Source organism: Lampetra fluviatilis, chromosome 67 (assembly GCF_964198595.1).
Source record: "Lampetra fluviatilis chromosome 67, kcLamFluv1.1, whole genome shotgun sequence".
NCBI classification, from domain to species: Eukaryota; Metazoa; Chordata; class Hyperoartia; order Petromyzontiformes; family Petromyzontidae; genus Lampetra; species Lampetra fluviatilis.
This window is the reverse complement of record NC_136341.1, coordinates 2,630,804-2,656,611: the sequence shown is the minus strand read 5'-3', so window position 1 is coordinate 2,656,611 and position 25,808 is coordinate 2,630,804. Positions and strand designations below refer to the sequence as shown.

The following is a 25,808-nucleotide window of genomic DNA, read 5'->3' as shown; positions in this document are numbered from 1 at the left end:
AGCAGGTGCCATGGGTTGGCCGACTAAGATGACCGGTAGATGCACCAGCTGTACTCCCTTACTGTGCCAGGCTAGGTGCAGGTCACGGGGACAGACCCAGCAGGTGCCATAGATTGACTGAGATGACCGGTAGATGCACCACCAGCTGTAACCCCCTACTGTGCCAGGCTAGGTGCAGGAAGAGGTCACGGGACAGACCCAGCAGGTGCCACGGGTTGACTGACTGGCAGATGCACCTCTGCTCCCGACTGTGCCAGACACACACAGCCAGACACACACAGCAAACAGACACACACACAGACACCCGTGCGGCGGTACATCCATACAATCCCCCGTGCTTTTATTGCAGCGCTGAAATGATTCCTCGCGCGCGCACGCAAGTGGCAACGCCAAAGAGCCACTCCAGTTGTGTACATTGTGCCCCATGCGTGTCTCTGAGCAGCGCCCGTGTGTCTACGTGTGTGTCTCCGTCCCGTGTGTCTACGAGTGTGTCTGTCCCGTGTGTCTCCCGTCTGCCTGTGACCCGCAGTGTGTCCGTGTCTTGGGTGTCTGTTTACACCAGAGGTCGCAACCGGGTACCCGATACCCTACCCGATACCCGGCTACCCGTACCCGGCCGGGTACGGGTACCCGTTTGCGACCCTGGTGCGGCCGGGTACGGGTAGGCCGTGAGTCACTGGTGAGTCACCGTTTGTCACTCATTTCCCAACGTCTTGTCTCTTCTCACAATTCATGTTCCTAGAATCAACCCACCCGCGCCTGCAACAGGGCTTCATCCCAGAGGTCGCAATCGGGTACCCGATACCCGTACCCGACCGGGTACGGGTACCCGTTTGCGACCCTGGTGCGGCCTGGTATGGGTACGGGTAAGGAATCAAAACCCGTTTGCGACCTCTGCTGTTTACACCCCGTGTCAAGGCGCGTGGTTTGACCCTCGTGTTCCTGTACGGGGGGGGGGGGGAAGGGGAGTTGTCGTCAGCTCCGTACGGCGTAACAGCCGTCTCAACGCGGGCAAAGAGAAATTGTGTGCGTGTGAGTTCGTGTGGCTCCCGTGTAGCGGTGAGTGTAGTGGTGAGTGTAGTGCTGAGTGTAGTGGTGTTGAGTGTAGTGGTGGTGAGTGTAGTGGTGGTGAGTGTAGTGAGTGTGGTGAGTGTAGTAGTGGTGAGTGTAGTAGTGGTGAGTGTAGTAGTGGTGAGTGTAGTGGTGGTGAGTGTAGTGGTGAGTGTAGTGGTGAGTGTAGTGGTGGTGAGTGTAGTGGTGGTGAGTGTAGTGAGTGTGGTGAGTGTAGTAGTGGTGAGTGTGCTAGTGGTGAGTGTGCTAGTGGTGAGTGTAGTGGTGGCGAGTGTGCGAGTGTGTTGGCTGGGTCATGTAGCCCGCATGCCCAGCCACCGCATGCCTAAACAGCTTCTGTTCGGCCGGATCGAGGGGCCTAAACGGGCGCGGCACGGGCTAGAGAAGAGATGGAGTGATGTGGTACAGGAGGACGTGGAGCTGAGTGGACTTGCCGATGACTGGTACCAGCGGTGTCAAGATCGGCCTCTGTGGAGGAGGCTCGTGAAGGACGCTACTGGGCAGTTGGAGGCAGTCGCCCTCCAACAACAACGGAGGGCGGAGGAGCGACACTCACAACAACGAGCGGAGCGCCGGGTGGCTAAAGCACAGCGAGTTGGCACAGTAGGGGGCACAGGTGGTGTATCAGCCACTCATCTCGGTCATCTCGGTCAGTCGACCCGTGGCACCTGGGTCTGCCCCGTGACCTCCTGCCAGCGGGCGTTCGACACTTCACGTGGCCTCAAGGTGCACATGGCCTGGCACAAGCGTCGTGGTGACGTCACCGCCACTTAGTGGCGAATGGCGGTTGTTGTTGTGTGAGTGTGTGAATGTGTGAGTGAGCGAGTGTCTGAGTGAGTGTCTGAGTGAGTGTCTGAGTGAGTGTATGAGTGAGTGTCTGAGTGAATGAGTGTCTGAGTGAGTGTATGAGTGAGTGTATGAGTGAGTGTCTGAGTGAATGAGTGAGTGTCTGAGTGAGTGAGTGTCTGAGTGAGTGTCTGAGTGAGTGAGTGTCTGAGTGAATGTCTGAGTGAGTGTCTGAGTAAGTGTCTGAGCAAGTGTGTGAGCGAGTGTCTGAGTGAGTGAGTGTATGAGTGAGTGTATGAGTGAGTGTCTGAGTGAATGAGTGTCTGAGTGAGTGAGTGTCTGAGTGTCTGAGTGACTGTCTAAGTGTCTGAGTGTCTAAGTGACTGTATAAGTGAGTGAGTGTCTAAGTGAGTGTGTGAGTGTCTGAGTGAGTATCTGAGTGAGTGTCTAAGTGAGTGAGTGTCTGAGTGAGTGTCTAAGTGTGTCTGAGTGAGTGTCTAAGTGAGTGAGTGTCTGACTGTCTAAGTGAGTGTCTGAGTGAGTGTCTAAGTGTGTCTGAGTGTCTAAGTGAGTGTCTAAGTGAGTGTCTAAGTGCGTGAGTGAGTGTCTAAGCGAGTGTCTGAGTGAGTGAATGAGTGTGTGAGTGTCTAAGTGAGTGTCTAAGCGAGTGTCTGAGTGAGTGTGTGAGTGTCTAAGTGAGTGTCTAAGTGAGTGAGTGTCTAAGCGAGTGTCTGAGTGTCTAAGTAAGTGAGTGTCTAAGTAAGTGAGTGTCTAAGCGAGTGTCTGAGTGTGCGTCTAAGTGAGTGTCTGAGTGTGTGAGTGTCTAAGTGAGTGTCTAAGTGAGTGAGTGTCTAAGCAAGTGTCTGAGTGTGCGTCTAAGTGAGTGTCTGAGTGAGTGTGTGTCTGAGTGTGTGTGTGAGTATCTGACTGTCTAAGCGAGTGCCTAAGTGAGTGACTGTCTGAGTGGCTGAGTGAGTGTGTGAGTGTCTGAGTGTGTGAGTGTCTAAGTGAGTGTCTGAGTGTCTAAGTAAGTGAGTGTCTAAGCGAGTGTCTGAGTGTGCGTCTAAGTGAGTGTCTGAGTGTGTGAGTGAGTGTCTGAGTGTGTGTGTGAGTGAGTGTCTGAGTGTCTAAGTAAGTGAGTGAGTGAGCGTGCGTCTCCTTCGCGTCACTCAGACACCATGTCCGATTCGGGGCCTCCCGGCGCGCCCGTGAGCTTCAGGTCGTCCATCATCTCTTCCAGGCCGATCTGAGTGAGTGTCTAAGTGAGTGTCTAAGTGAGTGAGTGTGTGAGTGTCTGAGTGAGTGAGTGTCTGAGTGAGTGTCTGAGTGAGCGAGTGTCTGAGTGAGTGAGCGAGCGAGTGTGTGTGTGAGTGTATGAGCGAGTGTCTGAGTGAGTGTCTGAGTGTATGAGTGAGTGTCTAAGTGAGTGAGTGTGTGAATGTCTAAGTGAGTGAGTGTCTAAGTGAGTGACTAAGCGAGTGTCTGAGCGTGCGTCTCCTTCGCGTCACTCAGACACCATGTCCGATTCGGGGCCTCCCGGCGCGTCCGTGAGCTTCAGGTCGTCCATCATCTCCTCCAGGCCGATCCGTGGAGCGTCGTCATCATCCTCATCGTCCCCACCACCTCCACCACCTCCTCCACCTCCTCCACCTCCTCCTCCTCCTGCTGGTGTCTCCACGTGGCTACGGTCTGCACGCGCGCAGAGGGGGGGGCGAGTGTCGGTGAGGGAGGGGGGCGGGGAGACAAAGGTGGTCGCGTGAGTTTGTGTGTGTGCATGAGTGTACGTGCGTGTACGTGAGTGTGTGTGTGTACGTGCGTGAGTGTGTACGTGCGTGAGTGTGTGTGAGTGTGTGTGTACGAGTTTGTGTGCGTGTGAGTGTGTGCGTGTGCATGTGTACGAGTGTGTACATGCGAGTGTGTGCGTGAGTGTGTGTGTGCGTGAGTGTGTGTGTGCGTGAGTGTGTGAGCGTGTGTGTGCGTGAGTGTGTACGTGCGTGAGTGTGTGTGAGTGTGTGTGTACGAGTTTGTGTGCGTGTGAGTGTGTGCGTGTGCATGTGTACGAGTGTGTACATGCGAGTGTGTGCGTGAGTGTGTGTGTGCGTGAGTGTGTGTGTGCGTGAGTGTGTGAGCGTGTGTGTGCGTGAGTGTGTACGTGCGTGAGTGTGTGTGAGTGTGTGTGTACGAGTTTGTGTGCGTGTGAGTGTGTGCGTGTGCATGTGTACGAGTGTGTACATGCGAGTGTGTGTGTGCGCGAGTGTGTGTGTGCGTGAGTGTGTGTGTGCGTGAGTGTGTGAGCGTGTGTGTGCGTGAGTGTGTACGTGTGTGAGTGTGTACGAGTGTGTGCGTGTGTACGAGTGTGTGCGTGTGTATGTGTGTGAGTGTGTGTATGTGCGTGTGTGTGTGTGCGTGAGTGAGTGTGTACGTGCGTGAGTGTGTACGAGTGTGTGTGCGTGAGTGTGTACGAGTGTGCACGTGCGTGAGTGTACGTGCGTGAGTGTGTACACGTGTGTGTGTACACGTGTGTGTGTGAGTGTGTGTGCGAGTGTGTACACGTGTGTGTAGACGCGTGTGTGTGTAGACGCGTGTGTGTGTAGACGCGTGTGTGTGTACACGCGTGTGTGTGTGTACACGCGTGTGTGTGTGTGTACACGCGTGTGTGTGTACACACGCGTGTGTGTACACGCGTGTGTGTGTACACGCGTGTGTGTGTGTGTACACGCGTGTGTGTGTGTGTACACGCGTGTGTGTGTGTACACACGCGTGTGTGTGTGTGTACACACGCGTGTGTGTGTGTACACACGCGTGTGTACACACGCGTGTGTGTGTGTGTACACGCGTGTGTGTGTGTACACACGCGTGTGTGTGTGTACACACGCGTGTGTGTGTACACGCGTGTGTGTGTGTACACGCGTGTGTGTGTGTACACACGCGTGTGTGTGTGTGTACACGCGTGTGTGTGTGTGTACACGCGTGTGTGTGTACACACGCGTGTGTGTACACGCGTGTGTACGTACACGCGTGTGTGTGTGTGTACACGCGTGTGTGTGTGTGTACACGCGTGTGTGTGTGTACACACGCGTGTGTGTGTGTACACACGCGTGTGTGTGTACACGCGTGTGTGTGTGTACACGCGTGTGTGTGTGTACACACGCGTGTGTGTGTGTGTACACGCGTGTGTGTGTACACGCGTGTGCGAGTAAGTCACCACGGTAGATGTTCACGTTCTTCCTCACAGCCTCATCCTCCTCCAGATCCTCCAGGAAGTCCTCGTACTGCCTGCTCACACAAAGACAAAGGTCACCCGCGTAGCCTGCGACGGACTGACGGGGCAAGTGCTGCGAGTAGCGACACCGGTGAAGGCCGGCACAGCACGCACACACACACGGACACACTCTCACACACACACACACACGCACTCACACACACGCGGACACACACACATGCACACACACGCACTCACACGCACTCACACGCATTCACACTCACGCACACTCACACTCACGCACACGGACACACTCACACGGACACACTCGCACGCATTCACACACGCACTCACACACTCACACACTCACGCACTCACACGCACTCACACACACACGCACGCACGCACGCACTCACACACGCACGCACGCACGCACGCACTCACACACGCACGCACGCACGCACTCACACACTCACTCACACACTCACACGCACTCACACGCACTCACACGCACTCACACGCACTCACACACACACGCACTCACACGCACTCACACACACACACACGCACGCACGCACGCACTCACACACGCACGCACGCACGCACTCACACACTCACACGCACTCACACGCACTCACACGCACTCACACACACACGCACTCACACTCGCACTCACTCGCACACTCGCACAGACTCACACACAATCACAGGCTCTCAGACTCACACACTCACACACTCACACACTCACACACTCACAGACACACACACAGACACACACACAGACACACTCACACACAGACATACACACAGACACACTCACACACAGACTCACACACTCACAGATTCACGCACACACAGACTCACACACACACGCACTCACACTCGCACTCACTCGCACAGACTCACACAGACTCACACACAATCACAGGCTCTCAGACTCACACACTCACACACTCACACACTCACAGACACACACACAGACACACACACAGACACACTCACAGACACACACACAGACACACTCACACACAGACTCACACACTCACAGATTCACGCACACACAGACTCACACACACACGCACTCACACTCGCACTCACTCGCACACTCGCACAGACTCACACACAATCACAGGCTCTCAGACTCACACACTCACACACTCACACACTCACAGACACACACACAGACACACTCACTCACAGACACACACACAGACACACACACAGACACACTCACACACACACACAGACATACACACAGACACACTCACACACAGACTCACACACTCACAGATTCACACACACACTCACTCACACTCTCACACACACACTCACTCACGCTCACCCACACTCACCCACACTCACCCACGCTCACTCACACTCACCCGCACTCACACTCGCTCACCCACGCGAGAGACCCCCCCAGCCCCCAGCCTCCCGGCCCCCGTCACCTTTCGTCGTCCGAGGCGACGTCGTGGTTGCCCTCTCGCTCCCTGGGCAGCTCCGCCAGGGTCCAGTTTCGCCGCCGTGCCCGTCGGGAGCGCTCGTAGTCCTTGCGCACAAGCACCACGGAGGGCGGCGACGACGACGCCGACGCCCCCTCCACGTCGCCAAAGTTGGCGCACGACAAGTCCAGCCTGGGGGGGGCGGTAACCACGCACACGCGCGCACGGTGAGCGCGTGTGTGTGTGAGCGTGTGTGAGAGTGTGTGTGTCTGTGTGAGAGACACCGTGTGAGAGAGCGTGTGTATGAGCGTGAGTGTGTGTGAGAGTGTGTGTGGCTGTGTGTGTGAGAGTGTGTGTGAGAGTGTGTGTGGCTGTGTGTGTGAGACAGCGTGTGTGTGAGCGTGTGTGGCTGTGTGTGTGACAGCGTGTGTGTGAGCGTGTGTGTGAGTGTGTGAGAGTGTCTGTGTGTGAGAGTGTGTGTGTCTGTGCGTGTGTGTGGCTGTGTGTGTGAGCGTGTGTGGCTGTGTGTGTGAGAGCGTGTGTGTGAGAGTGTGTGTGTCTGTGCGTGTGTGTGGCTGTGTGTGTGAGCGTGTGTGGCTGTGTGTGTGTGACAGCGTGTGTGTCCCCGTGTGTGTGAGAGTGTGTGTGTGAGAGCGTGTGTGTGGCTGTGTGTGTGAGAGCGTGTGTGTGAGCGTGTGTGTGGCTGTGTGTGTGTGACAGCGTGTGTGTGTGTCCGTGTGAGAACGCGTGTGTGTGAGAGCGCGTGTGTGTGTCCGTGTGTGTGTGTGAGAGAGCGTGTGTGTGGCTGTGTGTGAAAGCGTGTGTGTGTGTGAGAGCATGTGACAGCGTGTGTGCGAGTGTGTGTATCTGTGTGTGTGTCCGTGTGTGTGTGTCCGTGTGTATCTGTGTGTGTGTTTATCCGTGTGTATCAGTGTGTGTCCGTGTGTGTCCGTGTGTATCCGTGTGTGTGTGTCCGTGTGTGTGTCTGTGTGTCTCTGTGTGTGTGTGTCTGTGTGTCTGTGTGTGTGTCTCTGTGTGTGTCTGCATGTGTGTGTCTGTGCGTGTGTGTCTGTGTGTGTGTGTCAGTACCCCAGTACGCGGTCTCCTGGCTTGAGGAGGTGACCCAGGTGTGTGCGTGTGTGCAGCTGCTCCCCCGTGCCAACCTCGTTCCACCGCTGCAACCACACCTCCGCCAGCACATGCTGCACGCACACACACACACACACGAACACGCGGACGCACGCACACACACACACGCACACAGACACACAAGCGCATACACACACAGACACACACGCGCATACACACACAGACACACGCGCACACACAAGCGCGCACGCGCGCGTACACACGCGCGCACACACACACACAAGCGCACACACAAACATAATTTACACTTCAATACATTTTCACACAGAGGCCACAAGACAAAGATCCCCCGTGTAGCCTCTAACAGGCTGCAGGGGCAAGTGCTGTTAGTAGCGAGTAGCAGCAGCAGCACCTGTGAAAAAAAAATGGAAAAATAATCTTGCTGTGGATTTCACACCTGATGACGATCGCTTGTGTTGCAGTCGAATCGTCGTGAGAATTTAGTTTTTAATTTTTATTATTTTATTATTTCCCTTCTCCGTGACTTGATTTCACACCTGATGACGATCGCTTGTGTTGCAGTCGAATCGTCGTGAGAATTTTAATTGTTTTTAATTTTTATTATTTTATTATTTCCCTTCTCCGTGACTTGATTTCACACCTGATGACGGTCGCTTGTGTTGCAGTCGAATCGTCGTGAGAATTTTTATTGTTTAAAATTTTTATTATTTTATTATTTCCCTTCTACGTGACTTTACCGAAAGAACCAAGAAGATGAATCCCTGCAGTCACGAAAGCTTTCAATCGAAATGTGTCGTTGTGGTTGTGAGCGGGAATTGAACTCGGTGCCGGCAGTCGTGGTGGAGGTGGTTGTGATGGTTGTGGTGGTTGTGGTGGTGGTAGTGGTTGTGGTGGTTGTGTTGGTGGTGGTTGTGGTGGTAGTGGTTGTGGTGGTAGTGGTTGTGGTGGTGGTTGTGGTGGTTGTGGTGATGGTTGTAGTGGTGTTTGTGGTGGTGGTAGTGATGGTGGTTGTGGTGGTAGTGGTGGTGGTTGTGGTGGTAGTGGTTGTGGTGGTAGTGGTTGTGGTGGTGTTTGTGGTGGTAGTGGTTATATTGGTGGTGGTGGTGGTTGTGATGGTTGTTGTTGCGGTTGTTGTGGTGGTAGTGGTTGTTGTGGTGGTTGTGGTTGTTGTTGTGGTAGTGATGGTTGTGGTTGTTGTTGTTACCCGCGAGGATGTGGCCCCAGCCCCGGCGGAGCGCCGCTGGTCCCGCAGCGTCTCCACGTCCAACACGATGAAGGACGTGAAGGAACGTGGAGTGGACAGCGCCCCAAAGGGCTCCCTCCAGAACACCGCCCCGCTCACCTCCGCCACTACCAACAACAACAACCACAACAACAACAATCACTCACCACCACCAACAACAACCACCACCAACAACACGATGAAGGACGTGAAGGAACGTGGAGTGGACAGCGCCCCAAAGGGCTCCCTCCAGAACACCGCGCCGCTCACCTCCGCCACTACCAACAACAACAACCACAACAACAACAACAACCACAACAACAACCACAACAACCACAACAACCACAACAACAACCACAACAACAACTCACCACCAACAACAACACAACCACCACCACCCCCACTCACCACATCCCCCACTCACCACCACCACCACTCACTACCACCCCCACTCACCTCCGCCACTACCAACAACAACAACCACAACAACCACTCACCACCACCACCACTCACCACCAACAACAACAACAACACCACCACTCACCACCACTCACCACCACTCACCACCACTCACCACCACTCACCACCACCAACAACAACACCACCACTCACCACCACTCACCACCACCAACAACAACAACACCACCACTCACCACCACCACCACCACCACTCACCACCACCAACAACAACAACACCACCACTCACCACCACTCACCACCAACAACAACACCACCACCACTCACCACCACCGCCCCGCTCACCGCCACAACCACTAACCCCCCACCGCCGCCATCACCACCACGACAACGCTCACCATAACCGTCACATCGACAACAAAGACAACAACAACGACAACAACAACAACAACAACAGCAGCAGCACCGCCGTCTCCGCGGCGAGCGTAACAACGCCGTGCAAGCGCGGAGCGACGCGTTGGGGGGGGGGCACGCAGATTGGTGAAGCGCGGTGAGGTGCGGTGAAGCACGGTGAGGCACGGTGAGGCGCGGTGAAGAAGTACGGTGAGGTACGGTGAGGTGCGGTGAGGCACGGTGAAGAAGTACGGTGAGGTGCGGTGAGGCACGGTAAGGCACGGTGAGGCGCGGTGAAGAAGTACGGTGAGGTACGGTGAGGTGCGGTGAGGCACGGTGAAGAAGTACGGTGAGGTGCGGTGAGGCACGGTGAGGCACGGTGAGGCGCGGTGAAGAAGTACGGTGAGGTACGGTGAGGTGCGGTGAGGCACGGTGAAGAAGTACGGTGAGGTGCGGTGAGGCACGGTGAGGCACGGTGAGGCGCGGTGAAGAAGTACGGTGAGGTACGGTGAGGTGCGGTGAGGCACGGTGAAGAAGTACGGTGAGGTGCGGTGAGGCACGGTGAGGCACGGTGAGGCACGGTGAAGAAGCACGGTGAGGCACGGTGAGGCACGGTGAGGCGCGGTGAAGAAGTACGGTGAGGTGCGGTGAAGCACGGTGAGGCACGGTGAGGCGCGGTGAAGAAGTACGGTGAGGTGTGCGGCGCGGTGCGGTGCTTTAGCCGCACCCTGCAGGGTGCTGGGGTCGATGAGGTGGATGGCGGAGGTGACGCGTGCGCACACGCACACCTGCCCCAGGTTGCCCAGCGAGCGAGCCAGCGCCGGGGACAGGCACACCACGTCGCCCTGACGGAGACACAGTGAGTAGTAGTCTATAGAGGCACAGACAAAGCTCCCCCGTGTAGCCTCTACGGGCTGCAGGGGCAAGTGTTGTGAGTAGCAGTCTATAGAGGCACACCACGTCGCCCTCGAACAGACACAGCACGGGGCGGTTAGCGAGTAGTCTAGAGACACAGACAAAGGTCCCCCGTGTAGCCTCTATGGAATGTAGGGGCAAGTGCTGTGAGTAGCAGTCTATAGAGGCACACCACGTCGCCCTGGAGCAGACACAGCGAGTAGTAGTCTATAGAGGCACAGACAAAGGTCCCCCGTGTAGCCTCTAACGGGATGTAGGGGCAAGTGCTGTGAGTAGCGAGCCAGCGCCGGGGAGAGGCACACCACGTCGCCCTGGCACACACACAGCGGGGGGCTGTTAGCGAGTAGCAGTCTAGAGACACAGACAAAGGTCCCCCGTGTAGCCTCTAACAGGCTGTAGGGGCAAGTGCTGTTAGTGAGTAGTAGCAGTCTATAGAGACACAGGCAGAGGTCCCCCGTGTAGCCTCTACGGGCTGCAGGGGCAAGTGCTTTTAGCGAGTAGTAGCAGTCTAGAGACACAGACAGAGGTCCCCCGTGTAGCCTCTAACGGGATGTAGGGGCAAGTGCTGTTAGTGAGTAGTAGCAGTCTAGAGACACAGACAGAGGTCCCCCGTGTAGCCTCTAACAGGCTGTAGGGGCAAGTGCTGTTAGTGAGTAGTAGCAGTCTATAGAGACACAGGCAGAGGTCCCCCGTGTAGCCTCTACGGGCTGCAGGGGCAAGTGCTTTTAGCGAGTAGTAGCAGTCTAGAGACACAGACAGAGGTCCCCCGTGTAGCCTCTAACGGGATGTAGGGGCAAGTGCTGTTAGCGAGTAGTAGTCTATAGAGAGAGACAAAGGTCCCCCGTGTAGCCTCTAACGGGATGTAGGGGCAAGGGCTGTTAGCGAGCAGCAGAGTCTACAGAGACACAGACAAAGGTCCCCCGTGTAGCCTCTAACAGGCTGTAGGGGCAAGTGCTGTTAGCGAGTAGCAGCAGCACCTGTGAAGGTAGACACAGACAAAGATCCCCCGTGTAGCCTCTACAGGCTGTAGGGGCAAGTGCTGTTAGCGAGTAGCAGCAGCGTCTGAATGGACCTGTTCTCCACCTGAGGACGGCTGCTTGCGTTGTGGCCGAAACGTCGTGAGAATTGTATTTTATTATGTTTTATTTTTATTATTTTATTATTTCCCTTCTACGTGACTTTACCGAAAGAACCAAGAAGATGAATCCCTGCAGTCACGAAAGAAGCTTTACATCGAAATCTCCCCCAGCGGTCGATGTTCACTACACACCGCGCAGCGTTTGGGGCCGAGTGAACCTAGGGGAGTGCCCGTGTAGCATGCGGAGGCACACCTTGCATATGGGGACGATCTCGACGGAGTAGGCGCTCTTGCAGTTGTAGGTGTTGGTGTGCACGTCGTGAGAGATGAGGCGCTCCGATGTCTTGGACCTGCGGAGGTCGCAGAGTGAGTGGGTGAGTGGGTGAGTGAGCGGCTGAGTGGGTGGGCAAGTGGGTGGGTGGGCAAGTGGGTGGGCGAGTGGGTGGGCGAGTTAGTGAGCGGCTGAGTGGGCGGGCGAGTGAGTGAGTGGGTGGGTGGGTGAGTGGGTGAGCGGGTGGGTGGGCGAGTTTGTGAGCGGGTGAGTGGGCGGGCGAGTGAGTGAGTGGGTGGGTGAGCGAGTGGGTGGGCGAGTGGGCGGGCGAGCGAGTGAGTGAGTGGGTGGGTGGGTGGGCGAGTGGGTTGGTGAGTGAGTGGGTGGGCAAGTGGTTGGGTGAGTGGGTGGGTGAGTGGGTGAGTGGGTGGGTGAGTGAGTGGGTGGGTGGGCGAGTTAGTGAGCGGTTGAGTGGGTGGGCGAGTGGGTGGGCGAGTGGGTGGGCGAGTGGGTGGGTGAGTGAGTGGGTGGGTGAGCGAGTGGGTGGGCGAGTTAGTGAGTGAGTGGGTGGGTGAGTGGGTGGGTGAGTGGGTGGGTGAGTGAGTGGGTGAGTGGGTGGGTGGGCGAGTTAGTGAGTGGGTGGGTGGGTGAGTGGGTGGGTGAGAGGGTGAGTGGGTGAGTGGGTGGGCGGGCGAGTGAGCGGGTGGGCGGGTGAGTGGGTGGGTGAGTGGGTGGACGAGTTAGTGAGTGGGTGGGTGGGTGAGTGGGTGGGTAGGTGAGTGGGCGGGTGGGCGAGTGAGTGGGTGGGTGAGTGGGAGGGCGAGTTAGTGAGCGGTTGAGTGGGTGGGCGAGTGGGTGGGCGAGTGGGTGGGCGAGTGGGTGGGCGAGTGGGTGGGTGAGTGGGTGAGTGAGTGGGTGAGTGGGTGGGTGAGTGGGTGGGTGAGTGGATGGGTGAGCGAGTGGGTGGGCGAGTTAGTGAGTGAGTGGGTGGGTGAGTGGGTGGGTGAGTGGGTGGGTGAGTGGGTGAGTGGGTGGGTGACTGAGTGGGTGAGTGGGTGGGTGAGTGAGTGGGTGGGCGAGTGGGTGGGTGGGTGAGTGGGTGGACGAGTTAGTGAGTGGGTGGGTGAGTGGGTAGGTGAGTTAGTGAGCGGTTGAGTGGGCGGACGAGTGAGTGAGTGGGTGGATGGGTGGGTGAGTGGGTGAGTGAGTGGGTGGGTGAGTGAGTGAGTGAGTGGGTGGGTGGGTGAGTGAGTGAGTGGGTGGGTGGGTGAGTGAGTGGGCGGGTGGGCGAGTGGGTGGGCGAGTGAGTGGGTGGGTGAGTGAGTGGGTGGGTGTGTGGGTGGGTGGGTGGGTGAGTGAGTGGGCGGGTGGGCGAGTGAGTGGGTGAGTGGGTGGGTGAGTGGGTGAGTGAGTGGGCGAGTGAGTGGGTGGGTGAGTGGGTGGGTGGGTGAGTGAGTGAGTGGGTGGGTGAGTGGGTGGGTGGGTGGGTGAGTGAGTGAGTGGGTGGGTGAGCGGGTGGGTGAGTGGGCGAGTTAGTGAGCGGCTGAGTGGGCGGGCGAGTGGGTGAGTGGGTGGGCGAGTGAGTGAGCGGTTGAGTGGGCGGGCGAGCAGGTGGGTGGGTGGGCGAGTGGGTGGGCAGGTGAGCGACCGAGTCGGTGGGTGGGCAGGTGGGTGGGAGAGCAGGTGAGCGGGTGAGCGAATGGGTGGGCGGGTGAGCGAGCGAGCGAGTAGGTGTGTGAGGAGTGGGCGACCTGCAAGGCACCACGGTGTTGAAGAACTCCACCATCTTGCGTGCTTCCTGCTTCGACCCAAAGTAAAAGTCCAGTCCTCCTGCGCAGAGCCACACGGTACGGCAAAGCACGGTACGGCACGGTACGGTAGAGGGAGCAACGCTGTATCCCACCCCCCCCCCTCCCCCAAGTCCACCGGTGCATCGCGGCGAACTCCCTCACCGTGCACCTCCTTGATGTTGAGCGTGTGCTGGTGCATGCGGTGCTTCAGGATCAGCTGCTCCAAGTAAAAGAATGTCTTCTTGTGAGACGCCTTGGGGGTGGAGGGGGAGGGTGGGACGACACACACACACACACACGGATGACCGGGTCCGGCACGGGTCCGGCACGGGTCCGGCACGGCACGGGTGGCGGTTTTCCACCGGCGCATCCGAGCCGAGAAGACGCCCCCAGAGTTTGGCAGGGCCCCGGTGGCGTGGGGCTCACCGCGAGAGTCTCCGCCCCCCCCGCTCACAGCGAGTGGCACGGCACGGTTTGTGCAGTGGAAAAAGCGGTAAGAGGGGAGAGGGGGAGAGGGAGACAGGGAGACACGGGGAGACAGGGGGACACGGGGAGACACGGGAACAGGGAGACACGGGAACAGGGAGACAGGGAGACACGGGGAGACAGGGGGACACGGGGAGACACGGAGACACACGGGGACACACGGGGACACACGGGGACAGGGGGAGACACGGGGTACACAGGGAGACACGGGGGGACACGGGGACAGGGAGACATGGGGACATGGGGACACGGGAGCACGGGGAGAGGGAGAAACGGAGACACGGGGAGACACGGGGACAGGGAGACACGGGGACAGGGAGACACGGGGAGACACGGGGTACACAGGGAGACACGGGGAGACACGGGGACAGGGAGACACGGGGACACGGGGACAGGGAGACACGGGGAGACAGGGGGACAGGGGGAGACACGGAGACATGGGGGAGACACGAGGAGACACGGGGAGACAGGGGGAGACACGGGGACAGGGAGACACGGGGAGACACGGGGAGACACGGGAAGACACATGGAGACACGGGGACACACGGGGAGACACGGGGGGACACGGGTAGAGACACGGGGAGACGGGGAGACACGGGGACACGGAGACACGGGGAGACACAGGGACACACACGGAGAGACACGGGGAGACACGGGGAGACACGGGGAGACACGGGGAGACACGGGGAGACACGGGGAAACAGGGGGAGAGACGGGGAGACAGGGAGAGACACGGGGGGACACGGAGACACACGGGGAGACACGGGGACACGAAGACACAGGGAGACAGGGGGAGACAGGGAGACACGGGGAGACACGGGGAGACACGGGGACACACGGGGAGACACGGGGAGACACACGGAGACACGGGGAGACAGGGGGAGACAGGGGGAGACACGGGGTACACGGGGAGACACACGGGGAGACACACGGGGAGACACACGGGGAGACACACGGGGAGACAGGGGGACAGGGAGACACGGGGAGACACGGGGAGACACAGGGGGACACAGGGGGACACGGGGACAGGGAAACACACGGGGAGACAGACGGCGTAGGGGCGTAGCAGGCCACACCTTCTGCCGCAGCTGCACCACGGCCTTCCAGAAGTCCTTTGCCTCCACGCGGTGGCAGTCGTCGCACATCTGGTGGCTGACGATGAGCTCCAGCACAAACACCTGCTGCAGCACCACGCCGTTCATCACCTGCACGCAGCACCACACAGACAAAGAGGCGAGTTAGTGAGCGGGTGAGTGGGTGGGTGGGTGAGTGGGTTGGTGGGTGAGTGGGTTGGTGGGTGGGTGGGTGAGCGAGTGGGTGGGTGGGCGAGCGAGTGGGTGGGCGAGTTAGTGAGTGGGTGGGTGGGTGAGTGGGTGGGCGAGCGAGTGGGTGGGCGAGCGAGTGGGTGGGCAAGTGGGTGAGTGGGCGGGTGGGTGAGCGAGTGGGTGGGAAGCGAAGGACACAGACAAAGGTCCCCCGTGTAGCCTCGACAGACTGCTGGGGCAAGTGCTGTGAGTAGCGAGCAGCAGCTGTGAAGGCTACCGGCACTGTGGCACACGAGGGGGTGGGTGGCCAGCACCACGCCCGGCCGCCTTTGTCTCCCCAGTGGCGATGTTCACTACACACCGCTACACCAGGTACTCGTTTGAGGTTGAGTCGACCTAGGGGAGGCCCAGGACCGGTTCAGATAATCGTCACCGGTGGTGTTGGCCGTGAGCGCGAATCGAACTCGGGTCGCTGGGTTTGTAGCGCAGCGTAGCGCTAACCACTACACTACCACACACACACAAATACAGCAACAGCAGCAGTAGCAGCGGCAGCAGCAGCAGTAACAGCAGCAACAGCAGCAACAGCAGCAGTAGCGGCAGTAGCGGCAGCAGCAACAGCAGCAGAAGAGGCAGCAGCAGCAGCAGCAGCAGGAGCAGCAGAGGCAGCAGCAGCAGTAGCAGCAGCAGCAGCAACAGTGGCAGCAGCAGCAACAGTAGCAGCAACAGTGGCAGCAGCAGCAGCAACAGCAGCAGCAGCAGCAGCAACAGTGGCAGCAGCAGTAACAGTAGCAACAGCAACAGCAGCAGCAACAGCGGCGTTACCTCCTTCTGGATGGTGAGCTTCACCCGGATGCGCTTGGAGTGCGGCTCCGTCCAGATGAAGCCAGCGTCGATCAGACGAACCTACACACACACACGATCACAGGATCACACACACACCCGCACACACACACACACTCTCACCCCCCCCACCCACCAACGCTCACCCACCAACGCTCACCACCCCACCCACCCACCAACGCTCACCCACTAACGCTCACCCACGGTCACCACCCCCCCCACCCACCAACGCTCACCCACGCTCACCCACCCTCACCCACTCACGCTCACCACCCACCCTCACCTTGCTCAGGGGCCCCTTGAGCTTCTTGAGGCAGAGGGCGAGCAGCTCACGTGACTCCAGCGCACAGTGCACCCATGCTCACCTCTCACGCTAACCCACCCACACCCACCCACGCCCACCCACGCTCACCCACCCACACCCACCCACGCCCACCCACGCCCACCCACGCTCACCCACGCTCACCCACCCACACCCACCCACGCTGACCCACGCTCACCCACGTTCACCACCCACGCCCACCCACGCCCACCCACGCCACCCACGCCCACCCACGCCACCCACCACGCCCACCCACCCACGCCCACCCACGCCCACCCACGCCCACCCACGCCCACCCACGCCCACCCACCCACGCCCACCCACGCCCACCCACGCCCACCCACGCCCACCCACCCACGCCCACCCACGCTCACCCACGCTCACCCACCCACGCCCACCCACGCTCACCCACGCTCACCCACCCACGCCCACCCACGCCCACCCACGCTCACCCACCCACGCCCACCCACGCTCACCCACCCACACCCACCCACGCCCACCCACGCCCACCCACGCTCACCCACGCTCACCCACGCTCACCCACCCACGCCCACCCACGCTCACCCACGCTCACCCACCCACGCCCACCCACGCTCACCCACCCACACCCACCCACGCCCACCCACGCCCACCCACGCTCACCCACGCTCACCCACCCACGCCCACCCACGCTCACCCACGCTCACCCACGCTCACCCACCCACGCCCACCCACGCCCACCCACGCTCACCCACCCACGCCCACCCACGCCCACCCACGCTCACCCACCCACACCCACCCACGCCCACCCACGCTCACCCACGCTCACCCACCCACACCCACCCACACCCACCTACGCTGACCCACGCTCACCACCCACACCCACCCACGCTCACCACCCACACCCACCCACGCTCACACACCCACACCCACCCACGCCCACCCACGCTCACCCACCCACACCCACCCACGCCCACCCACGCCCACCCACGCCCACCCACGCCCACCCACGCTCACCCACCCACGCCCACCCACGCCCACCCACGCTCACCCACGCTCACCCACCCACGCCCACCCACGCTCGCCCACCCACGCCCACCCACGCTCACCCACGCTCACCCACCCACACCCACCCACGCTCACCCACCCACGCCCACCCACGCCCACCCACGCCCACCCACGCTCACCCACCCACGCCCACCCACGCCCACCCACGCTCACCCACGCTCACCCACCCACGCCCACCCACGCTCGCCCACCCACGCCCACCCACGCTCACCCACGCTCACCCACCCACACCCACCCACGCTCGCCCACCCACGCCCACCCACGCTCACCCACGCTCACCCACCCACGCCCACCCACGCTCGCCCACCCACGCCCACCCACGCTCACCCACGCTCACCCACCCACACCCACCCACGCTCACCCACCCACGCCCACCCACGCCCACCCACGCTCACCCACCCACGCCCACCCACCCACGCCCACCCACGCTCACCCACCCACGCTCACCCACCCACGCCCCACCCACGCTCACCCACCCACGCTCACCCACCCACGCCCACCCACCCACGCCCACCCACGCTCACCCACCCACGCCCACCCACCCACGCCCACCCACCCACACCCACCCACGCCCACCCACCCACGCCCACCCACGCTCACCCACCCACGCTCACCCACCCACGCCCACCCACCCACGCCCACCCACGCTCACCCACCCACACCCACCCACGCTCACCCACCCACGCCCACCCACGCCCACCCACGCTCACCCACCCACGCCCACCCACCCACGCTCACCCACGCTCACCCACCCACACCCACCCACGCCCACCCACGCCCACCCACGCCCACCCACGCTCACCCACCCACGCCCACCCACGCTCACCCACCCACGCCCACCCACGCTCACCCACCCACGCTCACCCACGCTCACCCACCCACGCTCACCCACGCTCACCCACCCACGCCCACCCACGCCCACCCACGCTCACCCACCCACGCCCACCCACCCACGCTCACCCACGCTCACCCACCCACACCCACCCACGCCCACCCACGCCCACCCACGCCCACCCACGCTCACCCACCCACGCCCACCCACGCTCACCCACCCACGCCCACCCACGCTCACCCACCCACGCTCACCCACGCTCACCCACCCACGCCCACCCACGCTCACCCACGCTCACCCACCCACGCTCACCCACGCTCACCCACCCACGCCCACCCACGCTCACCCACGCTCACCCACCCACGCCCACCCACGCTCACCCACGCTCACCCACCCACGCCCACCCACGCTCACCCACGCTCACCCACCCACACCCACCCACGCCCACCCACGCCCACCCACGCCCACCCACGCTCACCCACCCACGCCCACCCACGCTCACCCACCCACGCCCACCCACGCTCACCCACCCACACCCACCCACGCTGACCCACGCTCACCCACGCTCACCCACCCACGCCCACCCACGCCCACCCACGCTCACCCACGCTCACCACCCACGCTCACCACCCACCCAAACCCACCCACGCTGACCCACGCTCACCACCCACGCTCACCACCCACGCTCACCCACGCCCACCCACGCTCACCCACGCTCACCACCCACGCTCACCCACCCACACCCACCCACGCTCACCCACGCTCACCCACCCATGCCCACGCTCACCCTCACCTTGCTCAGGGGCCCCTTGAGCTTCTTGAGGCAGAGGGCGAGCAGCTCACGTGACTCCAGCGCGCAGTGCACCCACGTGCCGGGCGGCTGCAGGTAGCTGCGGGTCGCACACAGACAGAGGCCTTCCTTCAGCACGGAGCCTTCGGCATCCTAAAAGTAATAATAGAAATAAAATAATATTTGTCGTTATTTTATTTCTATTATTACTTTCATTAGTTTTAATTGCATTTTTTAGCTTCATCGGGCAAAGAATGGTGAAGCTCTCCTGTTGCTCTCGGTCTTAACAGAGTGACTTAAAAGAAAGCGTGTAAACGCGGCCTACTCAGAACCGCGCCCCTCCGGACGGAGTATCCGGCTATCGCGCGTTCTCCCGAGATTCGCCCGGTAGATTTGAGGCCGGGGCCCCAAGTCCATCGACTCGCTGCGTTCGGAGCAGCCAGCTTTTAAAAAAATCGCGGCCGGCTCAAACTCGGATTTGTATTCGGGGCGGCGGGGGGGAGGGGGGGGTCGCGAGCGTCAGAGGTCGCAAACGGGTTTTGATTCCTTACCCGTTCCCGTACCCGGCCGCACCAGGGTCGCAAACGGGTATCCATACCCGGCCGTACCCGATTGCGACCTCTGGGATGAAGCCATGTTGCAGGCGCGGGTGGGTTGATTCTAGGAACTTGAATTGTGAGAAGAGACAAGACGTTGGGAAATGAGTGACACACGGTGACTCACCGCCTACCCGTACCCGGCCGCACCAGGGTCGCAAACGGCTACCCGGCTACCCGTATCCAGCCGGGTACGTGTAGCCAGGTATCGGGTAGGGTACGGGTACCCGGTTGCGACCTCTGCCGAGCGTTGGCTCAGCGTCTCAGCGATATTCACGAACCCACCGCTCGCATTGCTTGCAGAAGTAGACGGAGCTCTGCTTGGGGATTCCCTCGGTGATGTCCACCTGGGTGCGCAGGCAGGAGACGCAGGTGTTGGCGGCGTTGGGCGCGATGGGCACCCCGCACTGGCAACACAGGCTGCGGCACGCGCGCACGCACGCACACGCACTCAACTTCTCTCGCACCGCACGTAGCTAAATCGGGAGGTGCGTGGACAACAAACTGAACACGACAACAACAACATCAACCGCACCTAGTTTACACGACAAAGGCTCATTCCTAGCAGCGTGTTTCAGCCGCACCGAACCTCACAAAAATAATATTCAGGGCCTACATTGGCTCCTCCCACCCTCAACCAGTATATATATACAAGGACTGTTTTCTTTGTATTTCTCTCACTTGATACAGCAATCGTGCTGTGACGGTTCCACCTGAAGACGGAAGCTTGTGTTGCCTCCGAAACGTCGTGATTTTTAAATCCTTTATATTAAGTTCACTTGCTTGCTTGCTTGCGCGCTTACGACCGTGCAAATCATTCGGTCGTTTTTTAACCCACTTCCCTTGATCCAATCGAGCTGACATTTTGCACACAGACTCGTTGTGCGTGACAATTTATTTTCGTGAAAAAAACATTTCCAAAATTTTCCACTTTTTAGGAAAAAAAAAAAAAATTCATATTTAATTTAAAATACCAATGTGATAAAAATGAGAAACTCTTACTCAAGAAAAACAGAAATGAATAATAAAATAAAACCGATGCCACGCATATAAAAGATTTATAGTGAAAAACGTTGTTTTTACGGGTTAATTTTTTTATTTTATTTTTATTAATTTAAATTTTTTACCTACGTGACTTTACCGGAAAAACCTAAGAATAACAACAACAAGCTGCAGAGCTCTGAAGAAATGCGTTTGTCAATTTCGCTGACGATTTAACAGCTCATCACAGCTCCCCCAGTAGGATTCCTAATAATCGGGAGAGCGCGTTCCAGACGGCCACGAAAGCGCCGCACTGCGACGACCACCGTCTTTGTCCGACGGGCCAGACAGTTTCCAGCGACGATGATTCGTGCCCCTTGACGCGACCAGCGAGGAGGCTTAGTGGTTAACGTGCGATCAGCACCTCGCGTGTGATGAGCGCAACATTCTAATGCATCCGTTCAAAAGGTCAAAGGTCCCCCCTCCCCCGTGTAGCGTTAACATACTTTCGGGGCAAGTGCTGTTAGCGATTAAGCAGCAGCGTCTATGAAGGTCACCGGCAATGTGGCAACACGGGGGGGAAGGGGTGGGTGGCCAACGCCACCACGCCCACTCAAGACGCACGTACAAAGCTAAAGATCCCCCGCGTAGCCTTAACAGACTGCTGGGGCAAGTGCTGTTAGCGAGCACCTATGAAGGCCGGAACGGTACACGAGGGGGTGGGTGGCCAGCACCACGCCCGGCCGGCCGCCTTTGTCTCCCTAGTGGCGATGTTCACTACACTGCTACACCAGGTACTCATTTGAGGCTGAGTCGACCTAGGGGAGGCCCAGGACCGGTTCAGATAATCGCCCACGGATGTAGACCGTGAGCGGGAATCGAACTCGGGTCGCCGGGTTTGTAGCGCAGCGTAGCGCAGACCACTACACTACCACACACAGACACACACAAAAAACACACTCGCACAAACACACCCACACACACAAACACACAGAAACACACCCACACACACAAACACACAGAAACACATAACAAACAAACACACACACACAAACACACAGAAACACACATAACAAACACACACCCCCACACAAACACAATGATCCCCCATATAGCCTTAACAGACTGTAGGGGCAAGTGCTGTTAGCGAGCACCTATGAAGGCCGGAACGGCACACGAGGGGGTGGAGTGGCCAGCACCATGCCCGACCGCCTTTGTCTCCCCAGTGGCGATGTTTACACACCGCACCAGGTACTCATTTGAGGCTGAGTCGACCTAGGGGAGGCCCGGGACCGGTTCAGATAATCGTCACACACCCACACAAACACACCCACACAAAGACAAACACACCCACACACACAAACGAACACCCACACAAAGACACACACACCCACACAAACACACACTCGGCTCATTTGCCCGGGTTCACCGCTACTACACTACCGCTCCCCCCCACACACACACAAACACACACACACAAACACACACACACAAACACACACACAAGAAGATGCTCACATTTTCCCCTGACTGCCCTGGGTCTGCTCTCCAAGGTACTCCATGCCCGTGAACAGCCTGCGGAGACACGCGGAGAGACGTGGCGGTGAAGAGGAGGCGGCGACTACGGACATCGCTCGACTGGGGCAGGACACGGGCGAACGCGAGTCTCCATCGGCCGTCACGAGTTCAAGTTCATGTATTAGTCTTCTTGGTTCTTTCGGTAAAGTCACGTAGAAGGGAAATAATAAAATAATAAAAATAAAACATAATAAAATAATTCTCACGACGTTTCGGCTACAACGCAAGCAGCCGTCTTCAGGTGAAGAATGAGACACTGCCAAGCTAGGAGCTTATATATAAGCTGGGTTGGAGGTGGAAGAAGAGCGCCTTAACAAAAATAATGTGCATATCAAGAGGAATTTAGCATATTCATGGGAAATGCGTAGGAGGTGGGCGGGGGGGTTTCAAAGTCATATTATGCCCTTCTACGTGACTTTACCGAAAGAACCAAGAAGATGAATCCCTGCAGTCACGAAAGCTTTAAATCGAAATTCATGTATTAGGTGTAGCCCTGTGAGCCATTCGGCTCTTGAATCGGGTGCCACCGCAACAAACAAAAACATGAACAAAAAAACATCTTAAAGTGAATATGTGGCCGAGTGCAAACAGATAATCCAAGAAAAGACAGCAAAATATTGCAGAAAAAAATCACCGTGTACACCAACGCTGTGTGCAAAAATCCCAGTGGGATGCAAGTCAAACAACAACAACAACCACAAGACAACTTGGATTAAGGCCATCAGTCTAACTCTGTACTACAACAAACAAACATGGCTAAACCATCTTCTTGGTTCTTTCAGTAAAGTCACGTAGAAGGGAAATAATAAAATAATAAAATAAAACATAATAAAATAATTCTCACGACGTTTCGGTCACAACGCAAGCAGCCGTCCTCAGGTGAAAACCAGGTCTGTCGAGGCGACAAACCTGAGGACGGCTGCTTGCGTTGTGGCCGAAACGTCGTGAGAATAATTTTATTATGTTTTATTTTTATTATTTTATTACTTCCCTTCTACGTGACGACTTTACCGAAAGAACCAAAGAGCAATTCCTGCAGTCACGACAGCTCCAAATTAAGTTTGACCCCTTATCAGTGCCCTTATTGCAAAACACGTTCCTTCGGAGTGGACAGGTAGGACCTTCTTCTTCTTGGTTCTTTCGGTAAAGTCACGTAGAAGGGAAGTAATAAAATTATAAAAATAAAACATAATAAAATAATTCTCACGACGTTTCGGCCACAACGCAAGCAGCCGTCCTCAGGCGACAGTCAGACTCTGTCGCCTCGACGGACCTGGTTTTCACCTGAGGACGGCTGCTTGCGTTGTGGCCGAAACGTCGTGAGAATAATTTTATTATGTTTTATTTTTATTATTTTACTACTTCCCTTCTACGTGGTGACTTTACCGAAAGAACCAAGAAGATGAATCCCTGCAGTCACGAAAGAAGCTTTACATCGAAATTTAGGTAGGAACTTAGTTGGACAGCGAATTCGTGCGATCCGTGTCACGTGGTGCTGAGCCCGCCCGAAGCTCTCTATATGAAACACAAATCGAGGCCGTGACTATGCACGACAGACAGACAAATAATCCCTGGTGGGCAGTGTGGAACTGTTGTTCCTACCTGTACCAACCAGGTACCCGATACCCGTACCCTACCCGATACCCGGCTACCCGTACCCGGCCAGGTACGGGTACCCGTTTGCGACCCTGGTGCCGCCGGGTTCGGGTAGGCCGTGAGTCACTGGTGAGTCACCGTTTGTCACTCGTTTCGGGTAGGGTACGGGTAGGGAACGGGTACCCGTACCTGGCCGGGTACAGGTACGGGTACCCGTTTGCGACCCTGGTGCGGCCGGGTACGGGTAAAGAATCAAAACCCGTTTGCGACCTCTAATTCAGACAAAGTCCCATCAAAAGACAGAAACACAGACACATTAATTTATTTTGCCCCGTATTGAAACGGCTGTTACGTCGTACGGAACTGAAAACTCAATTTCCCCTGTACAAGAATACGGGGTAAACCGTATGGGTTGACAGCTATGATAGTGTATAGTGTAGGGTATAGTAGTGTATAGTGTAGTGTATAGTAGTGTATAGTGTAGTGTATAGTGAAGTGTATATTGTAGTGTATAGTAGTAAAGTGTAAAGTAGTGTAGTGTATAGTGTAGGGTACAGTGTATAATACTGTATAGTATTGTAGAGTATAGTAGTGTATATTAGCGTATAATAGTGTATAGTGTACTGTATACAGTAGTGCATAGAGTAGTGTATAGTGTACTGTAAAGTATGCTATAGGAGTGTATAGTAGTGTAGAGGTGTGTATAGTGTACTGTAAAGTATTGTAGTGTATAGTGTATGATAGTGTGTAGTGTAAAGTATGCTATAGGAGTGTATCGTAGTGTGTAGTTTATAGTACATACCTGTCAACCCCTTATCAGTGCCCTACCTTCTTACGGACCAATCCAGGCCTTATTGTTCACCCCGTGGTGCCCTTTTTAAATATCAAAGTCCGGACCTGCACACACCCCCCACCCCAGCCGCTCCCCGTCACCAAAACCCCGCGACGCAACTAGGCAAGGCCGTAGGGCCCGAGAGCGGCCTACTAGCACCGCGCAACGCGACAACGCTACCGATCTGCGTGGGGTCTTTCCGCGAAAGGACACCGGGGCGTTAGGGTCCCCTGGTACCGCCTCTTCACCCCCGATGAGGAGGTGGAGGAGGTGGAGGAGGTGGATGGAATGGACGACTTACAACTCGGCCCACACCGCGCTGAGTCTACGACACGTGTCACGACTACAGCGATGGGAGGAAGGCGGATCGATTCCACTCGACTCTTAAGTTAAAACGAAAATCGCGCGCCGTCGATTCCTTCTTCGTGTTGCGATGCGTTGCGAGATTCGGAATCGATCGATCCGGGCAGCTGGCTGGTCGATTCCCGCGTCGGAAACGCATTGGCGGAGAGAGAATCGGATGGCGGGTAACAGAATCGATTTGTAGGTTGATCACTGGCGGTTTGTATTTAAAGTGAAGGAATCGATTCCACAGGTTGGCCATGCCTCGGGTGAATGGTGGTGGTTGTGTTAAAGGCGCAGTACTGAGAGTGGCCACGAGATGGCAGCACCAGCTGGGGCACCACGAGATGGCACCACCAGGTGGCAGCACCACCAGATGGTACTACCAGATGGCACCACCACATGGCACCACCAGATGGCACCACCAGATGGCACCACCACCAGATGGCACCACCAGATGGCACCACCAGATGGCACCACCACCAGATGGCACCACCAGATGGCACCACCAGATGGCACCACCAGCTGGGGCACCACCAGATGGCACCACCAGATGGGGCACCACCAGATGGCACCAATACCACATGGCACCACCACCAGA

General features: G+C 57.8%; 1 protein-coding gene across 1 annotated transcript; it reads right to left on the bottom strand.

Moving 5' to 3' along the window:
* NMD3 (NMD3 ribosome export adaptor) lies at window positions 1-25,236 on the bottom strand. The gene is made up of 15 exons (XM_078882851.1): window positions 25,167-25,236; window positions 22,378-22,434; window positions 20,164-20,298; window positions 19,286-19,382; window positions 16,274-16,354; window positions 15,260-15,388; window positions 13,860-13,950; window positions 13,659-13,737; window positions 11,890-11,986; window positions 10,371-10,488; window positions 8,816-8,961; window positions 7,591-7,703; window positions 6,508-6,693; window positions 5,063-5,133; window positions 1-3,546 (listed from the first exon to the last, which is right to left on the bottom strand). Exons 2-15 carry the CDS (start codon window positions 22,419-22,421, stop codon window positions 3,362-3,364), a joined length of 1,572 nt encoding a protein of 523 aa, XP_078738977.1. The 5' UTR covers window positions 22,422-22,434; window positions 25,167-25,236; the 3' UTR covers window positions 1-3,361.
* Between the last annotated feature and the right edge of the window lie 572 nt (window positions 25,237-25,808).

Coding starts and splice junctions, on each gene's coding strand:
- NMD3 (XM_078882851.1), bottom strand. CDS start 22,421: ATGGAGTACCTTGGAGAGCAGACCCAGGGCAGTCAGGGGAAAAT. Junction 20,299..22,377: donor CAGGGCAGTCAGGGGAAAAT/GTGAGCATCTTC, acceptor CGCGTGCCGCAG/CCTGTGTTGCCAGTGCGGGG. Junction 15,389..16,273: donor AGCTCACCATCCAGAAGGAG/GTAACGCCGCTG, acceptor TGCTGCGTGCAG/GTGATGAACGGCGTGGTGCT.